The sequence below is a fragment of the Lycorma delicatula genome, chromosome 4, assembly GCF_047948215.1.
Source record: "Lycorma delicatula isolate Av1 chromosome 4, ASM4794821v1, whole genome shotgun sequence".
Lineage (NCBI taxonomy): Eukaryota > Metazoa > Arthropoda > Insecta > Hemiptera > Fulgoridae > Lycorma > Lycorma delicatula.
In genome coordinates, this window is record NC_134458.1 from 122,103,696 (window position 1) to 122,119,996 (window position 16,301).

At 27.6% G+C, this 16,301-nt stretch overlaps 1 protein-coding gene across 2 annotated transcripts in view; it reads right to left on the bottom strand.

The window, feature by feature from the left end:
* The window catches only part of LOC142322935 (thioredoxin reductase 1, cytoplasmic-like), a 42,836-nt gene that overhangs the window by 16,224 nt on the left and 10,311 nt on the right, over window positions 1-16,301 (bottom strand). For both annotated transcript variants that reach the window (XM_075362026.1, XM_075362025.1), the window contains exons 2-5: window positions 11,349-11,560; window positions 9,529-9,662; window positions 7,203-7,465; window positions 2,079-2,320 (exon numbers count right to left, since the gene is read on the bottom strand). In XM_075362026.1, the coding sequence (XP_075218141.1) occupies window positions 2,079-2,320; window positions 7,203-7,465; window positions 9,529-9,662; window positions 11,349-11,560 (851 nt within the window). The remainder of the gene's footprint in view (window positions 1-2,078; window positions 2,321-7,202; window positions 7,466-9,528; window positions 9,663-11,348; window positions 11,561-16,301) is intronic.

Genomic DNA, 16,301 nt, shown 5'->3' on the forward strand with positions numbered 1-16,301 from the left:
CTTTCTTGGTGAATATCAATATTTACCGGAATTAAAATTCTTAAATATTCATTTTTTTATGCAATCTATTATAATCCTACCTATAGGTGAATAAATTCACCTATAGGTATATTATTATTATATATATATAATAATATTATTATTATATATATATATATATATATATATATTATTATATATTATAGGTATATTATTATAGGTATATTATTCACCTATAGGTAGATAAATTGACATTTTTAAGAATATCACAAAAAAAGATTTAATATGATATAAAATTCAATTTTTTTATCACATAGTTAATAAATTAGAAATGTTCAAGTACAAGCTAAATCTTTCATGATGAATACTATGTAACGTTTTTACAATCATATCATAAAATTATGCAAACATTGTCAGTGTTTAAAGAACCAATAAAGAATTAATACATAAAATTAAATTTGCATATGAACTAATTAACATATATTAATCTGTAAGGAATTCATGTACAGTTGTAAATTTATTTCAATAATATCTTAAAAATTTAACCTCATTATATCATGAGTGTTTATTATTCAATTCTTCATAATATTCTGTCAGTGCACATAGTGTTTTTTCCCTGCTTCAAATTTCTCAAATTTTAGCTACAATTTCTTGAATAAAGCTAGAATAGCTATATTAAAGGGGGAAGTATGGTGACCATGTCAAAAATGAGGTATTGGGTGTTTTGCAAATTTTTAGGTTTTTTGGATTTGTACATGTGTATGTTGCACTGCTTTTGGCCTTATATATCAGGATTGACTAAAACAATTTTCTTCAAGTTTGGCTAAAATATATATTTCTGTATATAGGGCATTGATCAAAATAATTTTTTTTCAAAATTCGTTCAGGGGGTGGGGGATATCACAAAAAAACCAATTTTGATTTTCTTCAGAGTCATTTTCAACAAAACTTTATTAAAGCAAATTTATTATATTTAATGCATATATAAATAATCCAAAAAAATATTTTTCAAAAATTCAACTCCCACCTCTGGAAGATTTGTTCTTTTGCTCTATCTCTTTTTGATTTAAATATTTTTCAAAACTGTTTAAAAGTTCATACTTCATAGAGCTTTCAAGAAATGTCTACAATTTTTTAAAATTACAGACCCTGGACGTAAAATGAAGAAATGTTTTTGGAAAATTTTATTTTTCTTATCGCAGCCTATATTGAAGGGGGTGTTAGAGTTTAAAACTTTACTTAAGCAAATTTATTGAGCATGTACATATATATATATATATATATATATATATATATATACATGAATATTTTTAGAAATTTTTTTCTTAAAATTTATTCTCCACTCTAAAAAATACATAGTCTGATTTTTTTTGGCTCTAACTTTTTTAAATTTTATTACTAAAAAAGTATTTTTCGAATTTTTTTTTGTCACTGAAAGGATTATTAAAATTAAAGTAGCTTTGGCACTTGTATTATATTCTAAACCCAAAATAAGAAGAAATTATTTTTCATTACTTTCATAAAAGTTATAATTAATTTTTTCAATATTTTTTAAATAATTCTCTTATAAATTAACTTTTTTTTGTTAGGATTCACTTTTTTATAAATTGTTTTTCCTAAATTTCCCCACAGAGTAAGCTCTTAAAATCAAAAAATATTTTATTGGGAATTTTGATGCTTAAATCTTATTTTGATAATCATGACTTAACTGGCATACCTGCAAAAGTCATGGAATACTTTGCCTTCTTTTACAAACAGTATAAATACTTTTTTAAATAAGTAAATGTTCTAACTTATTTATAAAGAAAGGATTGAAATAATCATTTCTTTTCTGAGGGCTTCGTTTCTTCCGTTTCTTTTAATTTCCTCTCTCTATTTCTTTCCATACTGGAATCTTGGATTTGATTGCACTCAAGTATGGCAGTCTTCCCAAATATTATCAGTGTGTGTTTACCTGAGGTCTGAATTTTCATAAAGTTGATAACTATAGTAAGGTGCAAAGTTGATTATTTTTATAATAAGTTCATGAAGAATAAACTCTTCATCAAAAATTATTCTTAAACTATAAATTAGGTAAGTAGTATAAAAACAAAACTTACCCTCTCATCTCTCCATGTAACTATATAACCTGTTTTATCATATTTCAATTGTTCTGATGAATTTGTTGGCACCACATTTATAACTTCACATTTGGTACAAAAAGTAATACCATCTTTAATCATGTATTGTTTTACTAAATTAACCATATCTTGATCAAAATTTCTAAGTAATACACTTCTTGTTATTACTTTTACAGGAAAACCTAAACCATTCAGAAATCCAGCACATTCAAGACCAATATCTGATAATAAAATGTTAAGAATAGCAAAATTATAATATTTGATAAAACTCATATATATTAACAAAAGTTAATAAAAAATAGTAAAAAAAGAACTGCTTCATTCACAAGAATTTTTTTTTAAAGAAATCTGCAGTTGGAAGTTTTAAAAAATATCCTTTTACGTAGAACTTCCTCCTGTTTATAAAGGACCGTTAAATAAAGATGTCCATTAGAGCAGTTCTAGAATGTTAGTATTTAAATATATTTTTAATCACCAGCCTAAGTGTGATTAGGTTCCACTATATACTATTTTATATTTTTTTCTTGCTAATTAGTCAATAAGACTTTGGTATTTTACATTTCAGTGGGAGGATTTTGTCTTAATCTCTCATGTGACTAGCTTGATAACAAACAACTATTATAGAGATTTATGGATGCAAATGAAAAATATATAATACACAGAAGAATTAATTCTACTCTCTTCAAAGAAGAGAGACTAATGTAAAGAACTTTAATAAAATCAAAGATAGACACAACAAAAGGTACATCTTACTAACATACATTAACAAAAACTCAGAGAAAACAGCTTACAGTTAAACAAAAATCTCAATATAGTGTAGTCTTTAAAGATTCAAGTTCTACTTACATGAATATTTTTATTACCAATGTTATTATTGTCCATGATGATTGGTGGTGAATATTATATAAAAGAATTTTTTTATACTATCAAATCAAAATAAATCTACTTAATAAAAATCTTTTTAAACATAAATCATAACATTTTCAAGTGTTTTTATAATCATCACTGGTAAGATTGTTTGTTTTGAAAATTTTCTAAAATTAACTACAATACTCTTGTATTTATTTTATTGCTTGTTTTGAACTGTAATTCAACTGATGTTGCTGAAACCATAAATTTAAGTTAAAAAAGATATTTTGAATGCGAATGAGAAATTAAATCTGTTCAACTGGCATCAGAATGGGCTGAAAAGTTTTACATCACCTATATAGAAAATTAATGGGAAAAGATATTTTAATGAAATAAAAAAGGAAACATACAATGAATGATCTTTTATTTTCAAAGTTGTATAATAATTTTCTTACAATATTACCATTCTCCTCGATACACTTCAACCAATGTTACACTAGTTTTTGAAATCCATTCTTAAAAATTTACTTTTTTTAGAAAGTACATTTTTCTTTAGTGGAAGCTACAAAGTGCCTTCCACTTCTTGGTTTGTAACTCAAATATACTTGCCCCACATCTTTAACTTTGATGTACCTTATAAAAGTGTCTAATTATGCATAATTAACACAACATAAACTACTTGCATTCATCTGTGAATTTTTCCATGGTTAGAAATTTAACTACAGTGCACTGCTTAAAGTGAATTTTTGAAGATTTGCATTTAAAAGTGCACTGAGCAAAAACTGAAAGCATTTGTACTTTCCATGCTACGTGTGATGGAGAGGAGGCAAAATGTGTCTACATAGAACTGATTTTATCCAAATGTGACTAAGATATGGATTATCAAAGTTTAGAAAGCATAAATACATAGATGCACAGTTGTCCTACATGGGGTATCTGAAGTAGTATTTAATACTTCTCTTACCTTTGCTTTAATTTTTATTTATTTTATGAGAAATGAGAGAAATTGAATGATTTTTTACATCCAGTTGTGTGTACTTGATGTTTTATAGTGTTGAGATCTTCCAGTAACATACATGTTAAGGGTATGGATCTTGCTTTAAAAGTTAAAAGTGGATGTATTCTGACATTGTATTTCAGTTGCTGAAGTCAAGAAAATTAATTTGTTGTTTTCATATTTAGTGAGTCAGTTTAATTTATGAGTATATTTTGTTAATATATGAAAACTATCTTGAAAATTGTAATCTTTAAATAATTTCTGTTGTTGAGATTGATATACCTGTGGCACAGCTCAATAAACAAATAATAAATTCAATTCAGTTTTCATCATCTGATGTGAGAAATCTGTAGTGCTATCAGTATTAAGAGATACAACGGGAGGTTCAGTTTTGTTTTCTATTATATTATATTGTCCAATTCCCAATAATTTGGTTTAGTAGTATCTGTTACATGATTTATACAGTTTTTCCATTCCTGCTGACCAGTTTTATCAATGGCTTAGAAGCATAAATTTTTAACATAAGATATTTTAAAAGCAGTATTTTCTGACGCTATGTAACTTTTGATTTGTCCCCAAATTAATTCAATTGGGTTAAGTATGAGTACAAAATGACAGGAAGGTATTGAAGCATGTTATCTTGTTAACTCATCAATTTTATATACATGAAACCCTTTGCAATAATTGGACGTTATGTTCATCCTCTTCAAAGATCATCCTTTTGAACTAAGCCACATTTTGATATCATTCTTTTTCCAAAACATCACTGGAATTCTTTCGTTTTTACATGAATGATAAGGAGTGTTGTCTAAGAAAATAACTGAATTATTTTCCAGAGGACACATTGCTAAACCATTTTCAATAAATAAAATTCATGTACTTTTTTATGAATCACATTTTTAATCAAAATGGTCAACTTTTTCTTCAATTGATCTGTGGGATTTTTTTTTTAGGAAACTATAATTAGTAGATTCATACTCGTGAATCACATTGTACACTGAAGCAGCATAACTTTCACTTATGTTAACAGTTTATTAATGACATCAGAAATCAACGTCTTTGGATTACTCTGTAATTTGCTTTTGTAAGTATTTAAAATGATGTGTGTTTCCACACAAACAAGGGCTTTTTTTGCAGTTTTTTTTTTCAGAGGGGATATCAGTAATTGTGCACTATTATCAGTTGAATCAGCATCACACATGGTGTCAAAATAATGGTTTAATTCAAGTTGTACAGACACAAATCTAGAAATACACTACACTCACATTCTAGTAAACTTAAAAAGATTGCATTATATTAACTTTAAATAACATTAGAGTAAATAAATAAGTAACAGAAACACAAAATTTAACATGAGAATATAAGAGTGATCATATGAAAAGATCAAGGGTTTTAATAGAACTGAGAAGACATAACATTATATAAACTTTTGATTACATTGACTACTATATGACAAATTAATTATATGTTGACTATATATGAGCAATGATTATAGTGTTGTATATAAATATGGCCACACTGTGAATTGGCACTGACGCAAGGGACGTAACTCAGTAGAATCGTGATGAACTCATTCACACAAAGGCAATGTTTGTTTATTCTTGACTTTATAAGCTAATTGAGTACAGTATAGAATAACATAGGAGTAGAATGGATTCTGAGCTAGTTAGATAGTTTCTAAAACTAGTAAGTAATATAGTTTATCTATAGTTTAGTAAGAATAGATTCCAGCAAAATTAGTTAAGTTAACTGAAACTGAAATTTCAGTAATGCTTGTTGAACTGGTTTACTGATGATTTAATTTTCATGGCTAATTTAAAAAATCATTAACAATGGAGTATTTAAGTTGGAATAACAGACTGGAAAAAAAGGATCATAGCCATATTAAACAAAACCATAGTCATAGAGTGGGGAAGATAACATAGTACCATATTAGAGGAACTACTAAGGTAAAAATGTTCAAGTATTTTTTTGTTTGTTTAGTAAAAATACCAAAGTAAATGAAGAACTCAACTCAAGCATGCTGGTTTTTAAATCAGCTGGTCTCAGTTTTTATTCCCCAGCATTTTCTCATTTATTATTTCATCCATCTCATCCTTCTTGTTAAAATACATCTAGATGCATGTTCAAGGTTGTAATAATAACAATAAAAAATTAAAAACCTGTTTTTCTTGGCTACTAGCAGATTCTTCTGGCCAATCAATGGGGAATTTCTAGAAAAAAGAGTAAATAAAAAAAGAAAAAGCTATTTTACTCTAATTATGTCTTTACACTCACTTACTATTCATTCACTAGTTGTGAATTTTGGGCATGTGTGAAAACAGAAATGAATGCAAGAATCAGTTAATGGAATGACTAAAAAAAATTTTAAGAAAAAAACATAATTCAATACTAAAGATGACTTGGACATTTAACTGATGAGTGACGAAGGTAACCAAAGATAGTTTTGGAACTGGAAGGAACGGAGGGAAGGAGACCAAAAGGAATGCAGAGCAAAGTAAGATAAGTAGAAAGTATTAATTTGCATCTAGGTTTAGGAAAACAAAAGACAAAACACAATGATGAGCTCTTTGCAAGATCTTTACACCCAGTGGGTAGAAGAAGAATTTTAAGTAAATAAAAATATAATAATTTTCTTTGAAATTGAAACATTATGATAACTAACAGGCTCTTCTAGGCTACTCCACTTGCAGAAAATGCATTAGTTGCATTTTTGCTATTTGATGGTTTATTATTCCCATTTAACATGTCTTCTACGTTATAACACAAAATAAATTTGCAAATTTAACAAAGAAACGATTTAGAATATATATGATGATCAGCTTGTACAGTAGCGTACAAATTATCGGAACACATATGTTATTTAATAAAAAAATAACTTTATTTAGAAAAAAATCATACTGGTACCTGCACAATTTGTGAATATCTAGTCCTTTATTCTTAATCACTTCACGCAAATGATTTGGCATCGATTCAAGAAGTGTACTATTTTTTTATTTTATTTCTTTATCATGAAACCATACCGATACTGTTGCTTTAATGAGGTCAATTTTTGTGGTGTAGTTCATTTTTGAGAGTCTTCTTTGACTACTGCCCGAACATTTTCAATTGGGTTTAAGGTTTATTTTCAATTAGATTCACAAAGATATTGATTAATAAAACTTAAGCAAATAGATCAATTGGAAAATGTTATTTCCTCATTTGCAAATTGTAATAAATAAACCTTATATTATTAAAATTAGACTTTAAAAGGATACATCCTGCTCCTATAACTGCAGTCTTTCCTGGTGGTTGTTCTAAATAAAATAGATCATCACTAGTAATACAATATTTACTTATTCCCACTGGCTTCTTTGGGAATGTAGGGCGAGTACCAACAGCAATCAGAATATTTTCTCCTCTAATTGTAACATTTTTAAATTTAAGCTTTTGATCATATTCTAGTTTACCAGTTATTATCTTAGCATTCACTGTGTTATGATCTATAAATGTACCAATTGCTTGTAACAATTTTATATTCCTGAAAATAAAAACTAAACTTAAACTGTTAAATAAGCTTAAAATTATTTCTACATTACAGACTGAATATGATTTCTGAAATCCCATTTAGAGCAGTTGATGAACACCAACTATGTTCTACTTATATAAAACCACACATTCACAAAATTGTTTTTGAAAAAAAAAATGACAAGGGATAAATACAAATCCATTTAAGTGCAAGTAGTTTATTTAGTTTATTACAAAACATTGTAACATACAACATGCTTTTGCAGCTATGAGACTTCAGCTCAGTTATAGGCACTATAGCAATTAAAGTACTCACTTATACTCACTTTCTAAAGTGAGTATAGTAAAGTTATACTCACTTTCTAAGTAAATGGTAGGTAACTCAAAATATGAGTTACCTACTGAATTCTCACTTCATGAGAATTTACATACTATCATGAGTCTGAATAACCAGATTCATTTTACCCAGCCTCATTTTACTTTCATCATTAATTTTATGAAAGTAATGTTTGATATGTCAAGTTAATTATCTATCACTTAAAAAGTAAATTTAACTATTTTGAATTAATTTGAAGCATATGGCTTTATTTTAAATCTTATGGGTTTTTTTTGGTTCAAGTATATTCAAATACATTCTGTTATTTTGTACTTTTACTATTGAAGAATATTTCATTTTCTGCATTAAGTAATGAGTAGATAGATAGTCACCTTCAAAATTGAATTTACATTAATAGATTAATAATTTTATGACAATATAATACCTCATTAATTACATAAACAATGTCTTTTTTATTACAGCTCACCATATGCAAACAAAATAATAAAATACATAATAAAGCAGTACTTGAGAGGTAGTTAAGCATTAATTTTATATTTTGTACATTCAATCTTAATTCCAATTAACAAACAATATAAACAAATAACAATCTTTATAAAGTATCTTTTTAAACTTTCATTAACAAATAATTTGAACATTGTTGATATATTTCAGTGGACTGTATTAAAATTTACTTTCTGGGTTACATTAAAAGAATAAAATATTTTATTATGAATATTTAGAACAAAGAAATAGAAATTTTTATTCAAATTAATCAAATAATTTATAAATTGCCAAATTGTGCAGAAAATGTAAAATTGTACAAAAAAATAATAATAAAAGAATTAAAATTTACTATTTTTTTAAAGTATAACTTTCTTCAGATAGACGTTGTGCATTTATAAGTATAGCCATTTCCTGCTAAAAAGAGAGCTTTTAAACTTTTAGATCAGCAAAAGCGTTGCTTTCTTGAAAGTTTTATTTGTTGTTTTAACAATTATTGTTTATTATGAGCAACATATATACTTCAACCTACACTGTCTAGAACTGATAAAATGGAGAAATAGAAAATAAAATTATTACAAAAATAATGTCTGAAACAGTACAGGTAAACCTAATTTTTTTCTGAATAAATTAGCAATGATGAGAATAGTAATGAAATAAAATGTTAAAAGATCCCTTCTTACAGTCCTAGTTGCATGCACAGCAGATAACTATATTTCTGTTCATGGTATTAAAAAATGAATGGAGAATCACTCCAAGAGGAAGATTCTTCTCCATATCTAGCACATATCCCCACATTAAAATTCATATTTTTAGGAAAATGTACAATAACAAAATAAATATACATTTTCACAACCCTGTTTAATAAGTACTTAAAAATGATGTCAAACAGTTTCAAGTAATACCTTTTAAATTGTCATTTTATTTTGATTGATTTAATTTTTTCTTATAGTTTACATCACTGTCTATTTCATGTAATTATTATTTTTGTAATTAATATGAATTAAAATCATTTCTCTTTTTATATTATATTAGAATTCTGTGATGCTAATCTGATCAAGGTTTTCCTCAGTCATCCTAGGCAAATACTTATGCAGTATTTATTTGGAGGGAACACAACTATCACATTGACATGATACACTAAAATATAATTATTTATTAATCTAAAATAAAATTTTTATTTATTTACTAACAGGAAATGTTACAGAAAATATTTTCCAATAAATCTTAAAATCATCTACAGAACGAGTACTTACATTAAATTTAAATCCCTGCGTATTTTCCACCTTAAAGAGCTTATATAATTGCCAACATTCTCAATTAAAGAACTCCATGAATTTTTTATTTTATCAATATTGTTGTTCATCTCCCACCCATAAAATTCCATATCCTGCAAAATTACTAAATTATTTACTTATTTATACAAAAATACAAAACACATTTCTTATGTTTAATAAAATATATTGTTAATAGTTCGAGTCTTAATTGATGTGTTGATGTGTTGATGTGTTGATGAGTCGAAGTAAGGATAAATGAAGTTTTTATAAGATTCCTAATAAGAAAACTGTAAATCTTTGTTATAGGGTAAAATTTACTAATATTTACTTGTATAACAGAAACCCATTATTTTAATTACTGTCCAAGCAAAGATTTACTAACCTCACATTCTAGTTCAGGACAATAAACAGAATATTTGCATCATTCTTGGCTTAAAAGTCAGTCTTCTTATTATGCTCGACTCCTGAGTGTTCCTACATCCATGGCAATTCTAATCATTCTTCTATCCCTTAATGATGTAGAATTGCCAAGGATTCTGCATGGCAAAAGTAAAAGTATTCTGTATGGCAATTTTATGTCGGTAGATAATGAAACTGATCTGAGGTAAAGGCCTTAACCACTAGTTTATTCTCAGCCAATAGAACTGATGTATTTCCTAAGACTAAGACTAATCGTTATTTCAATTGCTTTATTATTTTGTTAGCAATTTACAAAAGATCTCTGTAGCAGCTATTCCACTAACACTTGAATCATATGTGTGAAAAAAGTACATGATTCTTGTGAGTTAGTTTTGGGTAGTTCTTCAGCCATTATTGTAGTCGAATGACTATTAGAATAATAATAAAATTTTATATTTAATACAGTGTTGTTTAATTTGTTTAATATAATTATGGTAGTTTGAATGGTGGAAATTTTCATCACTAATATGAGCTTCTCTCCAAAGCCCAGAAAAAAATATTCAGTTGGTAACCATTCTTATCTAAAGCTAGAAAGTTTAGGTCACATGGAATTGGGCCCAGTAGCATTACAATACTGTTGATATGTTTCTCAAAGTTCCAAGGACAAGATGGCTGGCTAATCTGTCAACTAATTGTTGAAATTCTTGCCATCAGAATCTTTGGATACAAAAGTAATTTTATATAAGTATAACATGCAAGTTTTTAATATCTATGTACAAACATTACACCTGTTCACTAGTTTACTAACATAGTATCAGATTTTATCTGAGAAATACATGTTTTGCTAGTTATTTTCTTCCTAGGTCAAATTTTCGAACACCAGTTATATTTTCTTTATCCAGCTTAGATTTAAAAAAAGTCTGTACTTTTTAAGAGAATACCCTAGCATTGATATTTTATGAATGAACAAAATCATATGTAAAACAAAAATATTAGTTTTTTTTTTAATTATTACCACTTATTGTATTTTACTGCACCATAGATGATTGACCTGAATCAGATCATGAGCAACTGTTGAACTGTAATAGTTGTTTATTCTGTTTCATTATAATTTTTGTTTAATAATACACTTAAGTTTTTCTGGGTTTATATAGGAGGGATATACTAAAGCCTGATGCATTTTTTTTATTCTAGCCTAAAGAAGTTACTGCTAGATCATAATGTAAATAAATAATCATTCAACCAATTATGAATTAATCATTCCTTTTACTACCTATTCGATGATCAGATAATTTTACAATTGGAAAAACTGATTTATTGTTAAAATTATTACAAACGTAATCATTTTAAAGATATTATAAGTGATTAAGCGCATTAGAATAGAACTAGATATTACTTACGTGTAAATATTTTTTAAGAAGAGATGCTTGATGAAATAACTTTTTTGGAATGCATCCAGCATTCACACAAGTTCCACCTACTCCCCAACTTGTTCCCCTTGGAGAAGGTACAGTATAATCAAGTACAATTACAGATTTATTGTATTTTGCAGCTTCTTTTGCACAAGCTAGTCCTGCTGATCCACCTCCAATTACTATTAAATTGAAGTAATCTACCAAAATAAAATAAATATATTTCTATAAATACTGACACTTTGTTATACACTAGTTGAATACTTGGTATACTATTCCAGCCTTTAATGCTAATGATTCAAACCTTTCCAAACAAAAAATAAATAAATACAAATCCAGCATTCTTGCTCTACCATAAATTACCACATTATCCTTGTTCATAAACTTTTCTGATACAGGACAAGGTCATCAGAAAACTCATAAACATAAATAGTCATACATACAAAAACATCCCAGACCTCTAAAAAAAAATAATGAAATCAACATACTCCATAAGGCAATGTTTGCATCATTTCACATAAGATACCTATAAACTAATATATACAACAGAGGCACTTCCATTCTTAAAACAAAAAAAAAAAACATACAGCAAAGTGTCATAAGAACCATCTAAGAAATAGCTATATTTAAAATGATTATGAGACATTTTTTACATTCTAAAAGAAATATTACATACAATGTGAAGGCGTTCCTGTAGACTGCCCTATTTCCAGCATCCTAGTTGAAATCTTTCTACAACAAATTTGACAAACACTCTCACAAAATAATGTACTGAAACAGATGCTTGATGACACCACCTTATTGTATGGCATCACAAGACAATGTGAACAACTGTTAACATATGTGAACAAAATACACCAGAAATTAAACTTTACAGCCAAATACAAAACAATAAAGAAATATATATTTTTTATTTTACCGTGCAAAAAACCAACATAAACACACTTTCAATATCACATTCACATCACTTTAAACCTCATATAATCTCATATAAACTATCTGTTTCTTCAAAGTATGATCCATAGACTGTTCAACTCATCCATTTCATTTGAAGATCACATAAAACAACACAGCACTGTACAATCCATCATTAACAGTACACAGATGGATATAACAAAAAATTCATTAATACAGTCTTACAAAAAATAAATTGCAATAAAAATGGAGATAAAATAAAAACTACATTACATTAACAAACATAAACAAAAATTCAGAGAAAATAGATCACAAATTTAAAATTGTGGATATTATGTAGAACAAGCAAAACACACAGAACACAGCCATAAAACACAATACCCCAGTTATATAATCTGAACTGTTCCAACTGTGATGTTGTTCTATACTGGATAAATTTAATACAGTTTCAAACCAGATGTAATGAATACTTAAAAAGTACTCCATAGCAATGTAGAGTCAACATTTAGTTATTTACCTCATAGATATAATCACAAATCCAACAATGCTGAAATTCCAATAACTACCTTGATATTCTCCATAATCACAAGAAATAACTACATCTTAACTCACTCGAACTAAATACATAAATACTTAATAATATCCTAAATGAATAGATACAATTCAATTCCAGTACATCTTTTGACCATATTTTTAATTATATATCTTCCTAATTAAAAAACCCAAAAAAACCATCAATAACATCAGCTGACACCAGTTTAAGACAGCAGCGCCAATTAATGAGGATAAGTCATTAAGATGTTTTAAACACTACAAAATAAATGATTAAAAATGCTTTATTATAAAATTTAGTTGTTGCAAAAGTTTATACTTTAAATGTAATATACCATTCAAACACAACTAGATATCTTATTTTTTTACATGCCAAACAATTTTATAAATATACTTTTTATAATTTTTTATTTTTATTAACATTTTCAAAAGTGATGATAAAAATTAATAAAACTAGATCCATACTAACATTTGATAAATGTGTGATATTATTCTACAAAATATAATCTTTGTTTATTTAACAATAATATTATATAATAATCAGATAATGGATATTAAAAATAAATTCATTCACATTAATGTTACCTAATAATAAGTTTAATAATTATTGAGGTGTAAATCATTAAAAAGACCCTTCTGTAAAGATTTTTGTGTTGTTTACATTTAGTACTGTAAAATTTAATAGTTAAAGCATAAACAAGGAAAGAACATATCAGAATGCAAATACTTTTAAAAAATGCAAATAAATTAAATTGTGGTATTTACTACTTCATATATTTTCAGCATTTTTTTAATTACAAAAATTTAGAAAAATATCAATTTATTAATCAAAAATAATTTATTATTTTGGTGTTTTTTAATTATTATTATGTTGCTATTACTGTTATATTATTACATGCACATATTATTATATGCTTTTTAATTAATACTAACAAACGATAATGGATTAAGTTTGAATTAATCTATACAGAGGTACATTTTGTTAATAAACAAAGTAGTACAAAAGTCTTTATCCAATGAAATATAAAACTGGACTCCTGCTTTAAAAGTATTATCTATTTATAGACTGATCAGTCTGCTGTTCTTTATTATTTATGTGTATAAAAGTGATATATTATTAATCACTGTAACATGTTAACAAAAAAAAAAATTTCCCTTGTAAACCAGACTCAAGTTGTTTTACGTAATTTAGTAATTAATGTGAGGAATAATCAAGTTTATTTAGTTTATACCTATTCATAAGACATTCTACAACTTAAAACTGTAACTGACCTGTTACACAATGATCAGGAACAATTAGAACTAAAACTACACTGTGCAAGGAAAACAAATTAAAAGTTTTATACGTACTCATCCAAGTTCAAGTCCTAGAAATTTGACTTGTTCAAAATTTTGAGACAATCAGTCTAAAATCTCTACATCAGGAAACATTTTAATGGTATACATCTCATTCTAGCAATTCCCATAATTAATGTTAAATGAAATTAAACAAAGAAATTCTAGCTTATTTAAAAATATCTTTTGGAGTCAAGGAACAAGATTTAAATCACCTAATCAGGTAATCAGACAATTATTTACTAAAAATAAAGAAAACAACATTTATCTCAAAACTTAGGCTGAAGCATAGTATAAAATTATGAGATGGAGTAACCTGCTAAGGACTGTTGGGAACATAATTTTTGAAAGGTAACAGGTAGAAGAGAAGTTTCTGTATATGTTGAATATAAATGTTCCATGACTGCAGATAAATTTGGTAATTTGTACTTGTAATATAGTAGAATGATAACATGCCATCATACTACAATATCACGCTGCATGTCTAGAATAAAAAATAAGTACTAACAATACAAACATTAATGGAGTCTTTGATGTCCAAATGATTAGACAACAGAGTTCCACAGAAATGACATCAAGATCACCAGATTTTATACCTGTGTGCCAGAAAACCCTAAAAGTAAAATAATTTACATTTAGGGTTTCTGAAAGCAACCTCACTTGAGGAACTAATAGAATCAATTACATTTCTTTTGAAGAAATAAATTCAGATTGTAGAATAAGTAAAACTTATTTGTCTCTATGTTTTAAAGCATCTACAACAAAGTGTTACTGAAAATGAAAGCAGTTAAAGGACAAATGTTCATCACGGTAAATTACATGTTACTTTTATTCACTGGGTAGTGAGGTAATGACTTTGGTATCACCAAATATATTTATTTAACCTTTTCCAAACTACTTCTCTAAACAACCTATTGTCAATTTATTAATATTTATTAACCTCTGATTATAAAAACATTTTTACGACACATAAAAATTCAATAATAACAATAAAAAATATATGAAAAAGTATCAGAAGTTATTAATGAAATTAAATTTTATGTACTTTTCATTAAAAAAAAATTGTATATGTAGTTTAATAGGCATACAAGGAAGTCATGTAGTGTCAACATCATTTTTAAAAAAATTAAATTCTTATGCAAAATGGATAAATTTGTGAAAAAAATGAAGTGAGCTATCTACACTCAGTGAACTTATTGGTAAAAAGACAAGATTGTACAATGACATCCTGACTCCTACAGGGGAAGACACCCACTTTGTGATGATCTTGGTTGCAACACCATTCCCTCCATTCCTAGCCCTGATGTTTTAGATCAAGTTATCAAGTTTTAGACCCTCTAAACTTGATCACACAACACAGTCATCAGTTTGGCCTCTGTCAGGATGTAACAGATGCAAATGCCTTGGCAGACATATTCATCAGTGTATTTGTTCAATTTACTTCAAGTCCTCTTAATTTACTTAAAACTCAAGAAACTGATTCATAAATTTAATAAGCTTCCAATGAAAACATATCCTATCTATCTCTGCTCTGGTTCACTTTTGGGAGCAAGGTCATTGTCTACACTCTCCCACAACATCACACCAGCTTAATTATAGAGTTCTCAACACATCCATCTCATCCTAACAGTGAATATCTCAGCTAACCGGGGCTCAATGCCAAAACGCCTATCTTGGTCGAGTAAGCACCCAGGTGAGCTCCTAGTCACCCAGGTTGCTTTTCTATCTACACATCTATAACAGCATCAGACCCCCTCCTTCACAGGGCTAAGACTCTAAGGAAGCCAGCTACTATATTCCATTCCCTTACAGTTTTCCAGTTAACTTGCAGATCAAAACCAGAATTTATCATTGCAAGCTCTCTAGCTACTTTTGTTCATACAGCTTCATACCTGGGGAGACGTATAAGACATGGCACACATCATCAATGGTCCTACACTCCAGACACAAGCCTGAATTAATCAAACCAAATCTGGACAACCAATCCCGAAAAGCACCATGTCCAGAAAGAAACAATGTAATATGCCGATTCGAGGAAATCCACCTAACTACCTGCATACTTCTCACATCAGGAAAAAGCTATGAGTGTAATGGCCATTGAACAATTTAGTCCACCTGATTTGCCATGAATGGAAACCT